Consider the following 22,516-nt stretch of genomic DNA (forward strand, 5'->3'; position numbering starts at 1 on the left):
AGGAATGCCAGGCAGATGTTTTGTTATTCTTTTAAATACAATAACTGCAGTCATTTAGCATCAAGGAGGGTATCTTGCAAGGCTCTTTTTGGGGTGGTCAAAGGATTACCTGTTGGTTTCTGGGAGAATGCTAGCAGAATAAGCCAACAAAAGTGAGATGTGTGCATGTGGTTTCTTTGCTATAGCTAGCACCTTTATTTGTTGACACTTAACAGTTTTGAGCTTCTTGGGCCAATCTTTTATCTTAAGTTTTAAGAAATTATGGAAGAAAAAATATTGCAATATGCTATTTTTAATCGTAATTTGGAGGCAGAGAGGGAGCAGTAGCTTAATTCTACTGACAAGGCATTTAAAGATTTAATTTCAGCTGTAAATGATTACTTTGTATTTAATTTGCTCATTTTTATTTTATTAAATACATGGTTATGTCTCCAGAGTTCAAGAAATAACATTTAACTCAAAGATCTCTTTTGAACATTTATCTATGGAGATTTCCTTTCCCATGCTTGTGTAACATGGGCTTACTTTTTGTTAAGACAAATATAAAAGGAAGGCTGAGTATTTCCTTGTGCTCTACCTTTTGACAAAAAATTCAGATTTTGTGAGCTCACAGGTAAAATTTTGATTCAGGACAGAGGACTTTTTGTGTAGAATGTCTTAGGATATCTCTGTCTGCAGATGACCTTGGTTGAGGTTGACTTTGGTTTCCCTTAGAAAATAGTACAGAAGTGATGCTGTCAACCAAGAACTGGCAACAACACGTCTCTTCTAAAGCTAATTCCCCAAGCAGACAGGTAGCTGCATGTCACACCACCTGAAGCTTTTGTGTGGCATCTCTGAGTGAGGTCTGTGTAAGAAGAGCTATAGCAAGGAGTTATTCAGGCTGCAAGGATATGACAACTAGAGAGATTCATCCTTATAAAAAGTGGTAAGGGGCTCTATAAAACAGCAGAGTACATTTCTGTTGCTACTATAGTGTCCAACAACAGAAAATAATTCTGTACAGCCTTGATCTTGTTAAACAAATGCTTTATGGAAGCCATCAGGTTCAACCTGAGGCGGAGTGGCCCTACAATATGTTCTACAGGCTCACAAGCGATGCTCTAATAGTGCCATTCCCATATGTGCAGGAAAGTCTCCAAGGCACTGAGTTGTACTACTCAGATAGGTAATAACTTAAGGATATGTCCTCTTCATTTTTGATGAAACTGACTGCTTTAACACTGAGCCGTCTCCAGTGGGGGACTAACATGACTACTGGATATTTACAGGTGATCTTGTATTAGGATGTACTAGGCAAAAGCTCTGCTGAGGTAAAAAAAAAAAAAAAAAATTAACAAAACAAAGGGAAGTGTGCTAGAAAAAATGTAAATTACTTCTTTTACTTCTTCCAGTTTCTTTTACTTGTAGATTTTCGGAAACATCTGTCACCTTCTCCAAATATCACAGAGCACAATGGCGTAGACTCAAAGACAGAATTTACCAGTTATTGTCTCCAGGTTCATAGATGTGGCTAGCAGACAACTAGATACTAAAACTACATATTTGGTACCTGAGCAGGAGACCAAAAGGGGCAGAAATGGATCTTCTGCAGCATCATCAACAAAATTAATTCAATCAGTCATCTTAAAACTACACTGCTATTGGGTTTTGCAGTGATATTCTTCACCATAGCATCTTGATATTTGCCATTCCAAGGGATTAAAGCTTTTGGGAAAAAATGGCCGACAGAGTATTTCCAAACACACCTAATCCAGTCTGACTAAACTGCACTCATTGGTTGATCACCTGTCTATAACTGGGAAACTTTATTTGGAAACATAGACTTTCTATTGAAAATAAATGTGTTTTGAGGTGCAAATATATGTTTCTCCAAGTACAGTGGTTAGCTGGAATAAAGTAATTTTTATTAAGCGCTGAAACATTTTTCTGAAATACGGTATCATATGTAGCTGTACTTAGCACATGCACAGGTTTAAGGTGATTTCTGGCCTTTGTTGATTATTTCTTCGAAGGTGCTTTGTATTTAAGATTCCATTACATAGACAGTAGTATCCTTTAGAACCCTCAGCAAGTTTCAGATGACACCGAGCTGAGCGGTACCATTAACATGCCTGAGAGACAGGAGGCCATCCAGAGGGACCTGAGCAAGCTTGAGAAGCGGGCCCGTGCAAACCCCATGAGATTCAACAAGGCCAAGTGCAAGGTCCTACACATGGGTCAGGGCAATCCCTGGTGCCAGTACTGGGGTATGAAGGGTTTGAGAGCAGCCCTATGGAGAAAGATTTGGAGATACTGTTAGTTGAAAAGCTGAACATGAGCCAGCAATGTGCTCTCACAGACCAGAAAGCCAACTGTATTCTGGGCTGCTTCAAAACACGTGTGGCCGAGCAGGCCAAGGGAGGTGATTCTGCTGCTCAACTGTGCTCTGGTGAGAACTTGCCTGATGTTGGAGCAGGTCCAGAGGAGGGCCACAAAAATGATCAAAGGACTGGAACACCTCTGCTATGAGGAAACACTGAGAGAGTCAGGGTTGTTTAGCCAGGAGAAGGGAAGGCTCCAGGGAAACCTAACTGTGGCTTATCAGTACTTAGAGGGGGCCTGTAAGAAAGATGGAGACAATATTTTAACAGGGCCTGTTGCTATAGGATAATGGGTAATGGTTTTAAACTAAAAGAGAACCAATTTAGGTGAGATACAAAGGCAAATTTTTTTACAGTGAGGCTGGGAAACACTGGAACAGGCTGCCCAGAAGGGTGGTAGTTGCCCCATCCCTGGGCATTCAAGGTCAGGTTGGATGGAGCAGCTTGACCTAGTTGCAGATATCCCTGCTGAGTGCAGGGAGCTAGCATTAGATGACCTTTAAAGGTCCCTTCCAACACAAAGCATGAAGTGATTCTATGAATTTGGGATTATAATGGCAAATATTTTGTGAAAAAAATATACTTTGCGAATTTAAACATAAAACACATTTTATCATTTAAGCAACTTAGTAGTCCATACGAATTCTTTAATCCGTATGTCAAATTTGTATTTATATATCTCATGTGAAGACGTTGATATTTCCATTTCACTATATCATCAGAAAGATTTTTTTAATGCTGGAAGTAGTGAGCTATTGAGACAAAACACTGTCCTAAAATGTTGCTAAAATGGTACCTGTGGTGTAAAAGTGCTGTTATTTGGGCAAATATGTGAACAGAAGTCTTAGAGGAGGTTGATTAATTACTGATAATAAATGTGTTAGCAAAATATCAGCAGGGAAAACAGGTATAGTGAACCTTGATTTTAAGAAAGTCTATATTAATATCTGTTACAAGTTTCTGCTCAGACTTCAGACCTAAGGATTAACTAGAAGAGTGTGTAAGTGTGCATAATTAAATACTAAGTCTATCAAAGTTATGTTACAGCTATGACAGTGGATACAACTACCCTGTGGCTTTGAGAACATGAGTGAACTAATCTGTAGCAGTTCCAGATGATGCGAATTAAAAAGCTGGAAAATGTAACAGATCTGAAAATCAAATTATCCTCCAATCCAACAACAGAAAAATGTATACCTGCATAAACTCGGGCTAAATTTGCCAGACCTTCATTGTGTTTGCTTCTTTCCCTCTGCTGTTTTCAAATGCACAGCTTGTTTATCTAACACAGCTGTCTCCATGCAATTTGTTTGAGGTTTATGCCTCAGGCATCATCTCTTTGTTTGTGAATCCATCACACAGACATACCGATGCCCTAGTTGATGGTAACAGCTGATTTTTCACCTGTAATGGATTTGTCTGTAAGAATCTCTTCAGGAAAAACTGTGACTAAAACTTAGAACTTAGAATCATAGAATCAACTTGTTTTAAATAAGGTCAAGATGAATTTGTATTAAATGATATGCTATAAATATTTGCGGTTGTGATTCAAGTGGATATGTAGCTTCCATACTAAAATATCTTTTGACATAACTGCAAAAGTTGAAAGGGGAACAGGTCACAGAAAATATTTCTAGCAGCCAGTTTTCAATAAGGTTGTGAATTGACAACTTTAGGGGGCTGTTTCTTACCAGAGGGTTTCCCTCTTTGCACTGAAAACTTAAAGCAGGACAGAAGATTTGAGATGTCTGAGAAAGCCAGTGTTCTTGAGCTTCTACAGCTATTAACTACCGTGGTCCAGAATCTAGACCTTTATTTCAAAAGCTCTGAGCTTTGTTTGCAAAGACAACCACAGAAGTGCCATGTAAGCATGCAGGTAGGTGTCTAGTAAAATTTTAGGCTGCATTATTCTCTAGAAAATATCTGGCGTCTATTGTCCCACATAACTTTTTCAAGTATACTTGGGAAGGGAGATCTGTATACCTGTTAAGTTTCACCTAGTGAATAAAACAATGTAGCATGCAGTTATTTGGGGGAATTGCATTTTTTGTGAAAGTATTGACATTCCTTTGCATCCATTCTGTTTTCTTCTTTTGAATTTTGAAGCTACTTTGACAGCTGACACTTGTGTTACTAAACTGCTAGTAGTGACTTCTGAGCTTCTGCAGCTAGGAATATGAAGGAAAAGGTACTAAGTAGAGTTTGTATATTTGGAAGATCTTGGGATTCCATGACTCTTCTGTCCTCAGTCCTGCTTCAACATCCCTCAGACCCCCCCAAACATACAGTTATGTTTAGGGGGTGACTTTTCTTAATTTACAGGGATAGTGTGTTGTCCAGTTCTCATATACTGTACATTTTTATTATTATTTTTCATTGTAAGGCTTGTGATTTTAGAGAGGGAAATGGTCTGCTAACTGTTCAATCTTCCTAGCAATACAAGATTGGTCCCCATTTCCATTTATACTTCCTAGTGTTCTCTTCAAGCTTAATTTTAGGTATCCTAAAGAACAGGACTCTCCCGTAGGGGTATTTGCACAGCCTAGTACTGTCAGTACTGCCAGGAGGTTCCTCCTGCTATTAATTTTGAATTTATTCCTTCTCCATTTCATTCCATTACCCTGAATTTATACTTCCTGTTCTCTCTAAAGAATTTCTTCCTCTTCTGTGTGTCTATACTCTGCACATGCTTGCAGTGGTTGTTTCAGCCCAGTTATTATTTCATTACCATAGTCATGCTTACATCTTTTAACCTTTCCTTGTATCAACTGAATTAGGTTCTTTACCAGTCCATTTCTTTACTCTGAGTTATCTCAAATTTGACAAGAAACTTCTGATATTAAGATTGCCAGTATTTTTTACTTAGTATGGCTGTTTTGTAAAATACTTAAAACTAGTTCCAAATTGTTAGTTTTTACTGCAAATAATTTACTGTTGGATTATTGACAGTCATTCAGAATGTCTACAGCATGTTTAAGCACTGAATAAACGTATAAATTTACCAGTGAACATTGCACATTCAGATGTGCCTAGATGCAGAAAGTAGCATATCAGCTTCATGACCTGTACCACAAGGTCATATGCAGACTGTCTCCTCTATCTATGAAAGAATTGCTTTTGTTTATTATGACCTTAGCTGCAAAGTTTCCGTTATTAAACACTTCTGTGTTTTCAGTAGGAGGCTTTTGTCCAGATGTTATGACATTTACATTATAGTGCCTCATATCCTAGCCCTTTCCCCCACTCCCAGATGTGTGAATTATTAGTTAGCTTTCCAGTATGAATAATCTGTGTGGAGAACTGTGGTCAAGTCTTGGTTACACTCCAAGCCAGAGTGGTATGGCATGTGAAAACAGAGGGTTTGCATCATTCGTTTGCTCATAATACTTTGTATATCCTGCTGTCGTGGGATTTACTGTTATTCACAGCCACTGCTTGAACAGCACATGCATTGTGGAACAATCTGAGGCGCGCTGCATCCAGACAGAAGGAAAACTTACTAAAAATTACTACTACTACTTAAGCATGTACTGCGTATCTAAGGAAGGATCTGCTTACTGAAAATACTGCATAAAACTTCATAGCTTTGTTAGAATGGCACATTCCAGCATGCAGGTACTATGGTGATGGGCATTCTGGAAAACCCAACGATAGCTGGGTAGGTTCCTTAAACGCAATGTGTATGTTTCACAAGGCATTCTTTTGGTTTTGTTTTGTAGCCTAACAGCAGTGGTCAAGTAGTAGGGAAAATGCCTGGCCATTTTACTCCAGTTTTGGCACCCTCTCCCCATCACAGTGCGGTGCGACCTGTGACCCTGACCATGACAGATACTAAACCCATCACTACATCCACTGAAGGTGAGGCATCTTCACCTACAGCAACCAGTAAGTATTTCTTTAGGAAACAAAATATGTCCATCAAAGATTCGATCTGATTCCAAATCGAGGCCAGAAAAAGGTGCCTTTTCCTACTATTTGACCAAGAGGATGCTCATCATTTTACATGGAGAGCAAGAACAATCTGGCTGCAAAGCTTTTCCTCTCCAAATTTAAACCACTGCATCATATTTTGTGAAACAAAGTTTGTGACATGACCACCAAAATGAAAGGGAAAAGCCAGTATATTTGACCAGTATTCAAAAACAGAGAAAATGTAGTTTTTCATCTAAGGTGGACATTGTTAAGACATGGAGAAGCACACCGAGATAGCAAGGTTTTACAATGACCCGCAGATGGAATTCCAAACAAAGACTGGATCATTTGCTCCTCAATGAGCTTTCCTACAGAAATCAAGCCTTGTCAAAATGCATACTGAATCCGAGCTATGACGATTGCATGTTGATATAGGTTGTGTCATTTTTAGCAAAAAACCCTGATGTGGCAAAATAAAATTTTAATTCCTTGTCAATGCAGCAGTGGATGGTAGATCCATTGCTCTTTTTTAATAAACAACAACAAAACCCAAAACAACAAGCAAACCCTAACTTTAATGTTTTACTCTTTACTACTATATAGGACCTTATTATTTTTCCTATTATCTTCAATGGAATTACAGCTTTGGCAATAAGAGCAAAGGTGTTGCTATGTATAGGGTACTTTCTTCTCTTCCAAATATTTATCTTACGCTCAGTGATGCAGAATGTTGCTTTTAAACTACACTCTGCATTTCTGTTGTTCTGTTTGAACTTTTATTTGGACTTGAGATGGTCATTAATACCAGTATTTACCAGAGTTGTGAAGATCTTTAGGAGACACTTCCAAACATACACTTTGGAGAAAATTTGCTAGTCTTTAAAAATACTAATATCTTTAGGGTCTGTTACATTAAAACAACTTGTTTAGCATTTGATCTGTGAATCCAGTTCTTAACTTTTGGTCTGCCATTATACGAGACCAGAAACTGCATGGTTCTTAGGTGTTACATTACTTTAAATTTTTTCATTAGAATGTAAAGCAGAGCTAAGGCTCAAATGCATAGGAATGGCTGAGATGTAAAGGAGGAAAACTGGATATGCCTTTATTATAAAAGGGCAGTAGTAACTTTTGGACAAACTATTAAGCATAAAGAAATAATTATATGGATAGATTTATGGAAGTATTTTAGCTATTTTTTTAGTATAGCAGATTTTTAAAAGGTAGTGGAGTATATCTGCACCCTTCCTGATCATTTGTGGTACAGTTCTGCACCTTTTAGCAAGGGTTAATTTTAGCAGCGAACAGGAAGCTGTTACTCTAAACTTTTGATCCAGAACAAAAAAATGAAAAAAACTGGGTTCATGCATAGTTTTAAGTATTCATTATTTCATTCTGCTGGCTATTTGACTGATCTAGATAGCTGTCTCAGATGAGGTCAGAGTTTCTAATACAAATGGCAAAAAACCCCAAATATAATGTCAGAACTGTAGTGGAATGTGTTCTGGTCATCTCAACAGATTATTCACCATTACGGGAAAGCAGATCATCTGTTCGTTGTTCTAGTACTAAACAAAAAATTTTGACCGTATTTTCAAGTTTAGTCAACACCCAGTTTCTTGTGCAATTCATCGGAATGTGGGCACCTGACTTCCTGTGAACCTTAGAAATCTCAGATTAAGTATTTGAAATAAGGCCTCCTCATGTTCCCACAGCAGTGGGCAAGTAACTTCTTACCTAACGATCCAATGCCTTTCACTACAGCACATAAATAACAAAACCCACTATTTACAAATTTTATCTGAATGTGCCAGTTCCGCATATGAGATAGAATATAAAAGCTATGTGTCCAGAGTGTTATGCTTTTCAGAGCAGTGCAGCAGTCTATCTGCTTGGTACAGAGTTTTGAAACTGGATAGATAACTTTAACAGGAAAAAGAAAAGGAACATAGCTTGTTGATGAAGAAAATAGCAAAAAAATGAGGACTCATGTGCTGCTGATATATAAATTCCATGTGAATACATATAAGTTGTATTATCAGTCATAACAGACCACACAGAGAGCTAATGTAAACTTAATGGGAAAATCAAGGCTATTTTAAAGCACAGTTCTACATTTATTTGGAATAACTGAATGACTGCTTCAAAATGTATATAGATATACACACAAAACATATTCTTAGCCAACAAGTCATCATTATTAATCAGTCTAATGAGAATGAAATGGTAAATGATTAGCACTGCTTTTCATTGTGCAGTAGCAGAATTGTTTTGAGTGACAAAGAACAGCAGCCTTTGATAATACTTGGGGAACTCTGTGGCTTCCACTATAATTTAGTTCTAAGAACCGATTAATTTTATGACAGTTTTTCAGTAATGCCTGCTTACTGTATGAAGCATTTTTTTTTTTAATTTAATGGATTTATTTGCTTGTATTTGTTGTGTGACTTTAATACTAACAGGCCAATTCGACAAGTACTGCCACCTAGTTCCTCACCAACATCTCTGTGTATGTCTGTTCAATTTTAGTAGTTTTGCTTTGTCTGCAGGCAGGTTTCCAGGTTCTGATGCTACAGGCTACCGTGTGGACATCTCCACACTGGGAACTGGAGTAAGAGCACCTACCTCATTTCACAAATGCCATCAAAAGCCATGAGAGGGTAATGACTTTTGGGGATTACTAACAGAGACCAGAGAGGAATGTGACCTACAGGTGAAGGATCCGTATCATGTAACTAATCCCAGCATCACCTGCCATTCCCTTTCTCCTCAGAAATGGATTTCTTTAATCTAGTGTAGCAGGCAGTGAGAGTCTCCCTTAAGTTATCACCTTGGGAAACTGTTGTTCCCTGATGCATAGGGGAGCTGAACATTTAATATTCAATTGCATAGTAAAAATTATCTCCCTTCTCCTGAAAATACTAATCAGATTGCATCCTATTTCCAAAGGCCTGTAAAGATTAATTTCATGCCATGTATGTAAACTGAACTTTTGATTCCAATTTTTGTAGTTTTTTTTTTTTTTTTTTTTTACAGTCTTGTGAATGGGCCTTCGTGGCAGTAAGAATAATATATGTGCACTAATATTTTCACTCAGTGTTGCAACCTCAGTCACTTCACTAGTGCCTTAGATTGGTGTAATGGAAAGGAGAATCATGCTCATAATTTCTTCAAATACATACCCTATTTAAAACTTAAAAAAAAATATATATATTAATGAGAGGAACTTTTATTCCACAAGAAACATCATTATGATCTACACGTGCAGCTTCCATTGAAGTTTATAGGAATTTACACGTGCTTTTCTGAACTGGGTCAATTTTTTCTTTTGCATTCTGTTGAAGTTCAAATAAAGGAAAAAAACACAGACACATCCTATATATTGCAAAATCATAACTCTGGATCTCTCGTATTTGTACTGTACCTGCACAGGGTAATAATTATGATAGGTTGGTATTTTTATCAATCTGTTTTGTTCTTCCTTAATCAGCCTACACAGCCTCAGGCACATCCCAAGCCAATCGATATGTGGGACTAAGCCCAAGAGACCCATCCTTCCTACACCAGCAACAGGTGGGCAAGTTTCACATAGGTGTAATGATATAGAGAAGCTTTTGCAATTTTACCTTTCTACGTGCTGCCACTGTTATCTTGGATCAGACTGGAATCCTGAGGCTTTCAGTATTTGTCATCTGCAGATGAAATTTATTCAAAACAAAACTGAACCCTTTCAGAAACATCAATTTAGAACATGCTTCATTTCTCAGATTTATACCATCTTAAGGAGCTTCTTAATCATATTTCTTTCAATTATTTTATTTTTTCAAGCACCCATACATGTAAACTTTAAATTTTTTTTTTAGGAAAGAGAATGACTTATGTAAGGAGCAAATATTTATTTAAAAATAATTTTTTTAAAAAAGGCAAATTTTCCAAAGCAAAAGCCAAGTTACTATTTTCAAGCTATTTTTTTCCCCAGATGTTTAAGCCTACATTTCTTCATTTTAGTTGTAGAAGTTTAGTTATAGCACCAAATTCTCAGTGCAACACATCATCATCTCTAGTTTAATAGGTTTAAATTGGTGTGGTGATTTCAAATGTGATAACACCATGGTTTTGTTCCAGTTTCTTAAATCGTTTATGTTTCAAGTAGCATTTTAAGTTTTACATCTCGTTAATGCTGTAAATTTAATGTCAATTAAGTGTTTGCCTAAACTGTGAAAATACACAACCAAGATTAATGGTGACTTACAAACAAATTAGCTGCGATCAGTAGCAAAGCCATGCATATAGGGAAATACTACAGAATACTACAGAAATGCTAGTAACAAGAATAAATTCAGACCCTTTAGAACTTTTACATGTTTTATGATGTGTGCTTGTGTTGCTCATAGATCTTAACAGTAGAGGATTTCAAAATTAACAGCATGTAAAATGTAAGGAAAAAAGCTGAACGTGGCAGTAAGAAAAGGGCTGTTAAATAGACCTTGCTATTTATTTTACTGTATTTTGTTCTTAGGCTTGGGTTCCTGTGAACAGTTGCTACACCTGCCTGTTTCATTTTTCAGTAAAGTCTACCTGTTCAGTGTTTGCTGAGGTACAGCTGAAGTGTGCTTCAGCTGAAACTCCCTATCCCTACTCACTCCCAGGGCGAGGTGGCAGTATGTACCTTTTAAAGGTCACCACATGAGGAATTCAGAGAGAACCATAAAGATGACCATTTTTTCAAGACAGTTGATGATTTGCCAACTTTTTTAAAACTAGTGAGATCTAACTGGAAACATCTGTACACTTTTATGAAAATACCAAATAACAGCTAGTGGTTTTGCCAACCATTCATTTTTTTTCAGTAAATTTTCTCATGTATTGCTTTTTTTTAAGCTTTCACAGGTTGTTGTATTATGAAATGTGTTATAAGTACTATGACCTGGTTCTTTTAAAAATATATAGTGTATGTGTACTGTATTTTAAACCACAACATCTCTCTTTTTAAACACAATGCATGTAATTTCTGGATTTAAAGTGAAGCTTGACATAGTATCTTTTGAAAAGTCTCTGACATCCAGTTCATTTGAGTGTGTGCAATGATTCTTTTTTATCACTACATGTTTTTAGACAATTTTTTTTCTGAAAATTTGCTACTGCTTAAGGCCACTCCACCTTCTATGTAGTTCATTGAAAGAGTCACAAACTTCTTGTCACATGCCAGAAGGTAGTGTCAGCATGTTTAATTTTATCTTGGCTGAGTTTATGACATGTAAATCATATATAGTTTTTTTCGTGCCTCTTCTATATACTTTTGGCTTTGGGTATATTGAAATAGAAAGGACCATAAAAGTGAGAGGGATCTCAAGGGTCATGACAGGCTTTGGTGTTTACGTGCACTGTGTCTTATACTCCCTTTCATGGTAAACCATGTGGCCAGATACTTCAGGGGGAGGGGAGAATTAATTAGGCCTCACATACACTTCATAAACAGAAAAATTCCTCAATGCCACTGCCTGAAACCAATTTGTTCTAAAGTATATTGCTTTGCAGCCTCATTATATTCAAGAGCACCAACTGGTGACCCATGAGACATTTAGTAAATTCAAAATTTGTCATGATGCCATCTTTGCTGTGAATTCTCTGTTCTTTTCCAACTTACGCAATAGATGCATATCTATTCTGGCCTGAGTGGGTTTAGGGCGTGTGTGTGTCTGTGTGTGTGTGTCTGTCTCTGTCTCTGTGTGTGCTTACACACAGAAATAGGTACAAATTTAGAGAACAGTATGTACTGCTGAAACCATTTGAAAGAACAGAAAATTTTAACCAGAAAGCTTTTTCTAATGGATAAGTACAAATATATATGTGCATGTTTATTTTTCTAATGAAGTAGTTAGCTTTACTCACTTAAATGCTAAAGGCATCTCTGAGATCACAGTGCTGTATGTATTTATTACACAGAAAGAAAGGTAGAGCACTGAAATTGTCTAAACAACGTTAATAGAGCAAAGGTCATCCTTTAGTAAAGGCAGAAATGAGATGGATTTACTATGTTCTTCTATTACCTTTCAACTATTTAAAAGAGACCACTCTTCTTGTGGCAGATTTTAAATGCATTTGGTTTAAAGCAGCCAATGATGAATGAAAGGAAAAATCAAGGAGTATATGAAATAAAGGCAATCAATCATTTTGTATTAGTAGACAGAAATTCTAAATTAGAAAGCCAGTGGATTTAGTTCCAGAGAAGTCTTTTAAACATTCACCATACCCTGTAATGGACATTGACCCCTTAAGAATAAATATTGTCACTGGTACATTTTTTTACTTCATTGGAGGAGTCTTTGTGAAGATTTATTCTCTTTGGTTATGAGAAATATTGGCATGTACAGTTGAGTACTTTTTGTTGTTGTTAAAAAGAAGCATTATGTAACCTGTTTAAATTACAGTAACCACAATAAATTTGAAAGTTACTAATGTATTTTGCAAGATGCGCTTACCTGGAGTCTTTTCACAAAGTGACAGTTTGATAGAACTTCCATTAAACAAATCATAGCACAACCTATCTGGAATGCTCTCATTTAGATGGAAAGCACTGAATAAAACTTTGAGAGACAGTGCCTAATAGCACACATAGTAGCAGCGCATTTTCTTTTACAGATCTGGATACTGTGAAAAATATGCTTTTTACATGCATTACTTACATGCTATGTTGATAGTTAGGAAGGCAAGGTTCTGATGAGGAATTATAACAATGCAGTCCGCTTTCTGCTGCAATTGTTGTTGGGTCTTGTTACCTACCTTGAAATGCCAGGTGTTTCTGTATGCTGACATGAATATTCACAAAACATAGCTCTTGCTTCAGAGGCATCTAGGGAATCACATGTATCTTATAACTTTGTGGTAAAAGAGTAACATCAACCCTGGTCTTAACAGTCTATTACAAGCTGTTAATTAGCACTTGGTTTGTTTTTCTTGATTCATCGTCAGCTTCTGAGGGTTGTTAAATATTGATAATGTAACTGCAGGGAGGGCACTGTAGGAAGGGTCACGGAAAGTAATAAGGGCAGGTAACTAACTGAGTAAGTTTTTCTTAATTTTATTATTGGTGGTGGGTGGGATTATTTTATGAAGTCAAATCTAGTACTGGGTGCTCTTCATCTGTGCTGAGAAATGTTTTAAATGCACTGCACATAAAAAAAATGTTTGGATAATCCTCACAATTATATGGGAGCACTTCCCCCCCCCCCTTCTTTCTCTGATTTTCATCTACTGAAATGTGTGGTTTCTAAGCAACAGACTGAGAAGACTGAATCAAATTCAGTCTTCTACAAGGGGACACAGTTCCTTGCCAGATTCTAGATATGTCTCCATTCTTTTGGCTAAATAATTTTAATGGAGAGATCATTAGTTCACTAACAAAGTCTAAATGACCAGAATTCTCATAGTTATGAGAATTCTCATGGTAATGGAATTTCTGTAGCCTTCTTTTATTACTGTTCTCAACTTCATGATTTTTTCATGCTCTTGAAATAACGGACACTTAGAGACAGGTTGATGTGGTTTCTGGCTATAAAAACTAGAATGGTGACAGAAATACTAGTCATACATTTTACCCATATAAACAGTATGAAAATGTGGATGGATAGATAGACATTAATATTTTTAGCAATTACAGACCAATGGTTTAATAATTAATATTTCTGTTGGAATGAATGAAATAACTGACAGGTTTTCATAGAATCCTAGAATCATAGATTTCTTTCTTGGCCATTTATTTAATTTTAATACAACTTGGAGCCTTTATGGGTAATACTATTTTTAATTATAAAATATAAACAAATGGGATAGACATTGAGGTCTGTGAAGACAATGTCGTCTAGAGCTTTCCTGTCTGTTCAAGTAAATTCTAACTAATGCTGGCCCAGTTACTGAGGAGCTAGTGAAATCTTCCAATATTTACGCTGATTAATGCAGTAACATGGTTTTCACAAGAGCTTGGACTTTCTGGATGTGGTGTGTGGTATGCATGATTTTCACACGGCTTTGACATTTATGAGTGAGGCATTTGCCATGCGTGTAGTAGTAAGAAACACTTCAGGCCTCTAAAATGGGAAATCAGAAAACAGGAGACAGCTCTTTATTTCCTACTAACAAATGCCCTGCCTCTCTGGTAGGTAGTTGTTCTTACCAGATGCATCCACTAGTTATTGAATCACACAGTACAAAATGGAGTTCTCTTTGTAATATTCATCATGAAAATTGTAAACTTAAATGTCCACTGAACATGGAGTATCCATTTGAAAACTCTTTTGGGTGGCTGTTGCTTTTGCTTTCAGCAGAAGGCTGAAAGAAGAACACAAGTGGATTCTTAAACAGAACTTCTCAATAAAGCCAGGAAACAGGTTATCAACACTTAAGCTGTTCTTATTGTGTCCCTTATCATAATTGACAGTTTGACGTAAAACTAGGTCACATGACCACCAGGGAGGTATGTAAATGGATAAGAGGTCACCTTTCACATATGCCTGCTGGAAAGGAAACACATTTAAAGGAAGTTTTAAAACAATAGCAATATGCAAATACTGAGTTTTATGGGCTTTTCTCAACTAACAGAAACTATAGCAGTCTCCTCTTACACTTTCCAAAATATATATCTACTTTCACTAGCGATAACAGAAGCTTGGAATTAATGTTGGACAGCCACTCTTTAACTAGGAGTATACAAAACATGCTTGAAAATTATTCAGACTATGATTAAAGATTGAGCAGTTGACTGGAGGTTTTTAGTGTGCTTAGAGTTTGCATACTTAAAACTCTGCAGGATGGTTGTGCTTGGAAGGTCCCCAGTTTAAACTGGAATGGCAGCTGTTGTGAAATCTAGCTCTTGTGTAGGACTTCAGTGTGTCTCACAGCAGTAGAAAGTGCAAATCACTTCCCTGGCTTCTTGCAGAGGGCAAAACAGGAGCAGGGAGGTGGCTGACTTTCAGGGAGGTGGAAGAGTTAGAGGAAGTACTTGGTCTACTGTTCTGCTTCTGCTTGGGCGTGTGGCCCCTTCACATGATGCAGCTAAGGCAGGTGAGGGAGTTGCACTGCCTCCTTGGAGAAAAATTTGCAGCAGGCTTTGTGCTCCCTCCTACTTCATGCCTGCAGCAGTGAGGACCTATCACAGGGCTGCAAGGCCACTGCAGCTCCGCATGTCAGGAAATGGCTGGGCTGCCTGGTGGGTTCCCCATCTGCTGCGAGGCTGGGCATCCTTTTCCATTTCAGAATACAGAGCTATGTTCTTTATCTGTGTGGTTAGGTCAGAGATAAATATAAAAAAAAAGATTGATAATATTGTGTGGATCGTAGGTGTTACTGAAATGGGGTTCATGTGGCTTGCCTTGCTGAAAAAACAAAGCCATAGGACTGAAAAAAAGGCTTCTGGAAAAGGCTTTTCAACATGTCACATTCCAAATCAAACCTCTTATTTTGCATATTTTTCAGAAAATAATGTTTTTTCAATGTTTATTATTAATGTCTCATATGTACTGTTTCTTAAGTCCCTCTACTGAGGAATCTAAGTTTTCTCAAGAAGCCTTCAAGTAGTATCCTGCTTCTCCCTTTCATATGTCCTGCAAAGACACACTCTTAGGTGGCCTACTGTGGGTGAGAGTGAATGTGTCTTCTTGTCTCCAGCTAGCACTATGGAAAGATTTCAGATGTCAGTTTACTCTGAGGACTCTTAACTAGCCTGAAAATTTTCATTATGACTCCAGACAACATATAGCACTCAAAATACTGTACTAAAGTGTCCTACATCCTTCCAAAGCTTGGTACTCATGTCAGGTCTGTGCCCTTGGGCTTTCACTACTGGACTGTCCGGACCTCCTCCACCTGGACTGTCTGGCCATCCTCCAGGGGAAGCATTCCCACTGCTGTTATGAGCAAACATCTTCTTCCATCAAGTGGAGCCAGGGCACATAGAGCTCTTTTAAGCTTCTGCAGACTTTTTACCCAGAAAGCACTCAAAATACTTGATGGATGCAGATTCAGACTTTGAAAGTGGTATTTCCACATACTTTCAAAAGTGCATTTCTAAATCTTAGACATCCTGATCTCTAAGGAGGAGTGTTTTGCGAGAGGAAATTTTATGTGATGGAGGAAAACCATGATTTTCCTGGAAATTTAGTTTTTAAAGACAACACGGCAGTTATGTGAGCCTGCTAAGGAGTGTGGAGCAATAATCTTTAACATTGCGAAGGTGGTCTTCAGCACAGCTGGTGCAATTCTGGGCTTATCACAGAAGCTGTTGTCGTACAGACCTGTAGTTCTTCAAGGTGGTGTCAGTATTTCAAGTATTTCAGTTTATACTACCTGTAAATCTGGTGTAGCACAAACCTTCATATACATGTGTGTGCGTGTGTCTACAGTATATATATAAAATGTACATATTCTATTATTACCATGACAGTATTTAGAGGTATATGCATTGACATATGTACTACTAACATTTATGAAACTGGTTTGCAAAGCTCTTTTTGGAACTTCCTTAATGATAAATTTAACACATTAACTGTGCATGTGGAAAGTTTTTATACAGACTGTAGGAAGAATATAATGACTTATTGCAGAAGCTGATTTATTAAAATGTAATGTATCATTCCCTTATTGATTACTCCAAACAACAAATGCAATCAGCTTCTAGAGTAAGCTAAATGCTTCCATATTTTTGAGCTAGACCTAAGTATATAAAATCATTTAATAGCACTGAGTTTGTGATTTTAGTACCTTTTATGGTTCTAATCACCCAAAGGGCTTTTATTCATAGATTTTCTGTTTTGTGAAAGAGGATGAGAGGGAGAGGTTTAATCTTTCAGTCGTGTTTCAGCTGAAAGTGAATTTTTATATCTAAGTTAATTAAAAGATTTCAGATATGCATCTGTAATGAAGATTGTGACATTTTTAAGGGTTATAGCAGAAATACGTCTACTGTACACTGAGTAACTGAGCTGACATATTTTACTACATCTTCAATATTAAAATCGGGTTTACAATACTGTTTTGTGTAGTGTCAAAAACAATATTTACTTACCCCTTTCTTTAAACATATTTAATATATTATTCACAGTTACCTCTAGCGAACTTTTGGACTACATGTTTCCTTTTCTGGTTAATATCACTTGGTTTAGTCATGCTTTTAATGGCCTTTAGAAGGTCCCTTGGAGTTCTTCAGATAACAAACAAGAAACAATCCCTATGAAAACATCAGAGACTAACTTTTCCATTTCTCAGACCTTAACAGCAGGAAGCTTACGAGTCTTAACAGCCAGACAGGGTCAGATTTGCAATATTGTCATGTCCTCAGCATTTGTATTTTTCAGGAAAAGACTGCAATTAATTGTGCTTCTGTGAAAATAGTTTGTTGTAGTTTGTTTGCTATAGCCTGCGCTATCTAAAGACTGTGAATACAGATAAAAAAAAATAAAGTGCATCAAATGCAATGAAACTCAACAACAACATTATCTTCAATTCAGAGTGCTGTATCATATATAATGGTACAGCAGTTTGTATACAGCACGACTATACGGAGGTTAAAATGTGTGTTTTCTTTGCAATCCAGATAAGCTCACTTTTTTAAACTTAAAACCAAGCAGTGTATCTTTTCAATAAATCTGCTAATGCTATAGGACAGCTGTTAAATAAACAAAGCTATAGAGAGTTGCTTGAAAAATCCATGAAGGCAGTACTGACAATCTGGGAAGAATTTGTTTCAGCTAACATTTAGTACATTTCTCATCATATTAAAATGCAATTAAGTATTTTAAATTGTATTATACTGAGTCTAAAGCAAGATTAGATTATCACCCCTTGCTAAGTAATACCACTTTCAGTAACAGTAGATTAATAAACTTCAATTACAAAACACCTTTACCCTTCTTAAACAGCTAGAGGAGGACATACAGTTTCTTTAATTTGGGCAAATTTTCTATAAATTGCATGACTTCTATGTTTCATGAAATGCATGCTACAATATATTGATTATATTTGACCTTTACTTAATACACATTATGTAGAGCATTGCTTAGAGAAAACAGCATATTTATTTCCTTTCTTAAAGTATCTTGCTATTGAATATTAACATTTCCTTTTATTCCAGCTCAGTTTGTGATCTAATAATGGCTAATTGTTATGTGCTAAATGCTAGGTACTCTTTTATGCTTTATTGATAGAGGAACATGTTAAAGTAGCATTATCATAAACAAATCTATAGGCATTTATTTCTCAAAATAAGTTATTTTTCTTTCTTTGTTTTATTTTTTTATTTAATTACTTCTTGGGAAAGTAAGGCTTTTGCCATGTACAGTACTAGGTTGCATGTATTCATTTAAATACTAAAAACTGTAGTACTGCTCAATCCATATCTGACTGCTAGGTTTCAATTGACAGCTGAGAATTTGTGACTGGACCATGAATCAAAACGGCAGGCATTTATACCCCAGTGCCAGTGAGGATACATTGGGAATTACTTGGCAAAGGTAACATTTTAATTATTTCCACCCCTACACAACCTCTAAAAAAGTTGCATTGAGCTACAGTATCTGTTTTAGCAGCCCTCCAGAGGAATATGTGACAGCATTTGATCAAAACATACATCTAATATTTCTCCCGTACACGTTCAGGTTGTCTTTAGTGTAAGCTGAATTTAAAAACTACCTTAACTAAGCACCTGGAATGGCATTTTTGTGCTCTCAAATGCAAAGAGTTTGCAAATTTAAGGGAGTACTAATCTTAGGCTTTATATATTAAAATATCATTTGCAGAATTAAAGGTCATATTTTGGGGGTATTAGTGGCTAACACAAAGAAAATGGTGCTGTTAGAGGTATAGATGAGTCTAACAGTGAATGTCTAAGGTCGTGGTGGTTTTGCACAGTTAATCTGACTAATCAGCTCGTGGAGACCTAGATCACTAATGTGTACATGAAAGTAAGATATAAACCATGTTATTTTTAAAATAAATATTTTTTTAAAAATTAAGAATGATTTACACATATGAGAGCTTCTTTTTCTGTGGGGAAAAAAAAAATTAAACACATAGCCATTAACCTTTGATACATTAATAAATTACTTATTATAATCTTTTACATCTCCTAGTATTAATGAATTATGGTGAAAGTAGAAGTGTGTTTGGCTAAATAGGTGTGTAAACAAAGCATTATAATTATGATACATCAGTTTTTCACCTCTTTATTGTGCAAGTTTGTCTATAACAGTCAACACTTAATGAGGGTTATATGTGTAAAGCTTGTGAATTGGAAGCCTGTTACATGAAGTATTAGCTACTCACTCTCAAATTTAAATAGCTTTCAGACATTTGTGAGCACATGAAAGTATATGTACTTCTGAAAAGTTTGTGTAACTATGTGTGTGAGTGCGTATATATATTATGTACAAAATGTCCTTTTATACACTGTATTATACAATGGATTGCTAGATTTGTGTGTGGTTTGTTTTTTCTTTTTTTTAGTATCAACTTGGAAAGGTGATTGTGGAATTAGAAAATTAGTACTGTTTACAAAACTGAAGTTTAAATGCCTTGAATATTTTTGCTTTACATTTCCTTTTTGCAATTTTTCTGAAATAGTAGTTTAAACCTGGGAGAATTGTGGCAGAAAAGCAAGGTATTGTCATTTATTCTCTTATGGATTAAATGGCACAATGGAAAGCTAGTTAATGGATTCACTTCATCTCCTCCAAGGGCTATGATTCACATTATAAATCCCCATCATGCAGTAAGTGCTGCAGTTTTCAATGTCCTGGCAAGAATGAATCCAAACTGAGCTAGTATAGCACAGAGAGGGTGATTTATTCTCCCAGTACAAAAAGGTGTTGCTTTTTCAGGGCATTGACAGGTGTTAGGAAATTATATCGCAACTGCCTCTCTAAGAATATCCTTGAATGGTTTAAATCAGTCATCACTCAACACTCCTTTAAAGCCATGCCAGTTTATACAGGCTGAAGCACTGTCCCGCTGTTTGTTGAATTCTGTTCTTCAGTACCCATCACACAAGACCCTTGGACATAAACTATGGAAAGAAGAAGAGGAAAAATACTACTAGGTTGTGACCAAGGAAGCTTTGGTGATGAATACAGGCATGTGCCATGATCCACTCACCTTTGTAGACAAAACTGCTTTCTAGGTCGCTTCCAGAGTGCTGCCTGTCACTTTGACCCTACCAACACACAGAAGTGCTGCCAGATGAGCTTGGGCCCAATTTCTGCCACTGGCATCTCTTTACAGGCCCAGGCTGTGCTTACTTGGCCTTGAATTAAAGCACAGCTTTCGAGGACAAAGAAGCATACTGTTATACTTCCTAAGTTGATGACTTTTAGGATTTAAGCTTTGGAATGTTACATTCTTCAAGTCCCATGTAGGTGAGGATCTAAGAAGACAAATGATACCTTTGCAGGCTAAAGAGCAGTGAGACCTTCTAAAGCTAAAACTAACACGCACAGGGAAAATAAACAAACAAAAAATCCCCATATTGCTAAAGGAATTGTTGTTCAGTGGCGAAAAAAAATAACAACTGTTCTAATCCAGACAATGAAATTCTTACCCTCAAAGTGGTTTGATAAATGTTTGATTTGTGTGATTTCTTCAAATCTGCAGTGCTTGTTTTGATGGTACTTGATGTGACCTTTTAAACCAGGGGTTTTTTGTTTGTTTGTTTGTTTTTTTCTCTCTCTTTTTTTTTTTTTTAAGTATAACAATTTTTCAGAAATATCATTGACCCCAAGAAGGTAAAAAAGTTGGCAGTGGCTCAAGTTAGCTGTCCTGTTTCTACAGAAATCAAGTGGCAGAGGTAGCCAAGCTGAAAGCATTGCTGGTGAACTACAGCTTGGAAACTTGGAGGGAGTGAATGACCATAAAACCTCTGTTACTTCTGTGTTCTTTGCCTTATTAGTAGCTGCCTGTCATACCTGATAGTAGATATGATGCATAGATTTCAAAATGCATTTTGTGGGATTTTTTTTTCATATAAAACAGTGTGTCTATATGCAAAAGATTGAAGTATGACAGTAAACATGAATAGTACAAGAAAAAAACCAGACAAACCACAAACAATCCCCCAAAACTTTAAGTTATTGATGCACCATTTTCTTCAAAACTAGAAGACTTGCGAGGAACAGTGATAATAAAAACTAGGCTCATAATTTGCTCAGGTGAGTAGGTCCCAGTTGTTCTCAGTTATTTGGTAAGATATTTAGAAATAGTAATTTTTATTTTACTCTTCCCATTACCATTATTTTTGTTGTTGTTGTTGTTGCTTACTTACAGCATTTATGGTATTTATTTTATGTCTGCTAAACTTTGAAGAATATTTATGCACACTAATATAATTAAGTTCTCAAGTACTTTTAAGATCATTTAGGTCTTTTTTTTTTTTTTTTCAGTACATACGAAGGAGATACTTAGACTCCATTAAAAAAAACCCTAAACCTTCTATTCTCATAACCACAGTTCTGCCACTATAACTGTTTTCCTAGAGACAGAAGGTGAGGGGAAGCTGTGAAAATCTGTAAGGCTCGTTTAGGAAAATACTGTCTTGAGTTGCCATGTGAGAGCAAGAGCATATGCAACAAGTAAACTCAAGACATGAGAGTGAGAAAAAAACGTGTGCGTCTAAGTCTGATAACATGAGCTTGAGCCTGAATCTCAGCCACTCATGACGCCATTGATCTTACTTCCAGTGGGGCCACTCATAAAAGCTGGCATGATGGGTCTTGCTCTCAGGAGAGTATTCATGAGTATATCATGAGTATTTTCAAGTCTTTGACAGACTGTAAGCAAATTTTCATTACCAAAGCGTACATTTTAACTCAGCTATTGAGAAATATATTTTTATTCCCCACTATTGTTATTTATAGTCTTTTTTTTAAACAATTTTTCTGTGAGAGTTTAACTGTTGCTCTGGCATTACATTTACACTGCCCAGGCGAATGCCGTAGGTTTCCTGCTTTCTGTGTGTTATCTTGACATATAAGCACAGTACAACAGCTGGTTTGTTCCAGGAGATGCTGAGGGCAGCTCTGTTCTCAGAGTGCTGAATTTATTTCTCAGCTCTAGCTGTAGGGCTGTTCAGCTTTCTAAGCATCATCTCCTCCCCCAGCTCCTGAAGTTTATGATAATCACGCTGATAAGCAATCAAATGGGATAGTCTTGGATTTTTGGAAGAGGTAGCGGGGGTATTGAGAATGGGTGCAGATTGCTTT

The 22,516-nt window shown here is 36.6% G+C and overlaps 1 protein-coding gene across 1 annotated transcript in view; it reads left to right on the forward strand.

The window, feature by feature from the left end:
* Positions 1–22,516, forward strand: part of NFIB (nuclear factor I/B) — a 67,188-nt gene that overhangs the window by 38,026 nt on the left and 6,646 nt on the right. Inside the window, exons 7-9 of the mRNA XM_008945833.1 lie at positions 6,083–6,221; positions 9,766–9,848; positions 18,690–18,778. Of these exons, the coding sequence (XP_008944081.1) occupies positions 6,083–6,221; positions 9,766–9,848; positions 18,690–18,778 (311 nt within the window). The remainder of the gene's footprint in view (positions 1–6,082; positions 6,222–9,765; positions 9,849–18,689; positions 18,779–22,516) is intronic.

This window comes from Merops nubicus, unplaced genomic scaffold (assembly GCF_000691845.1).
Source record: "Merops nubicus isolate BGI_N331 unplaced genomic scaffold, ASM69184v1 scaffold12900, whole genome shotgun sequence".
Classification (NCBI taxonomy): Eukaryota; Metazoa; Chordata; class Aves; order Coraciiformes; family Meropidae; genus Merops; species Merops nubicus.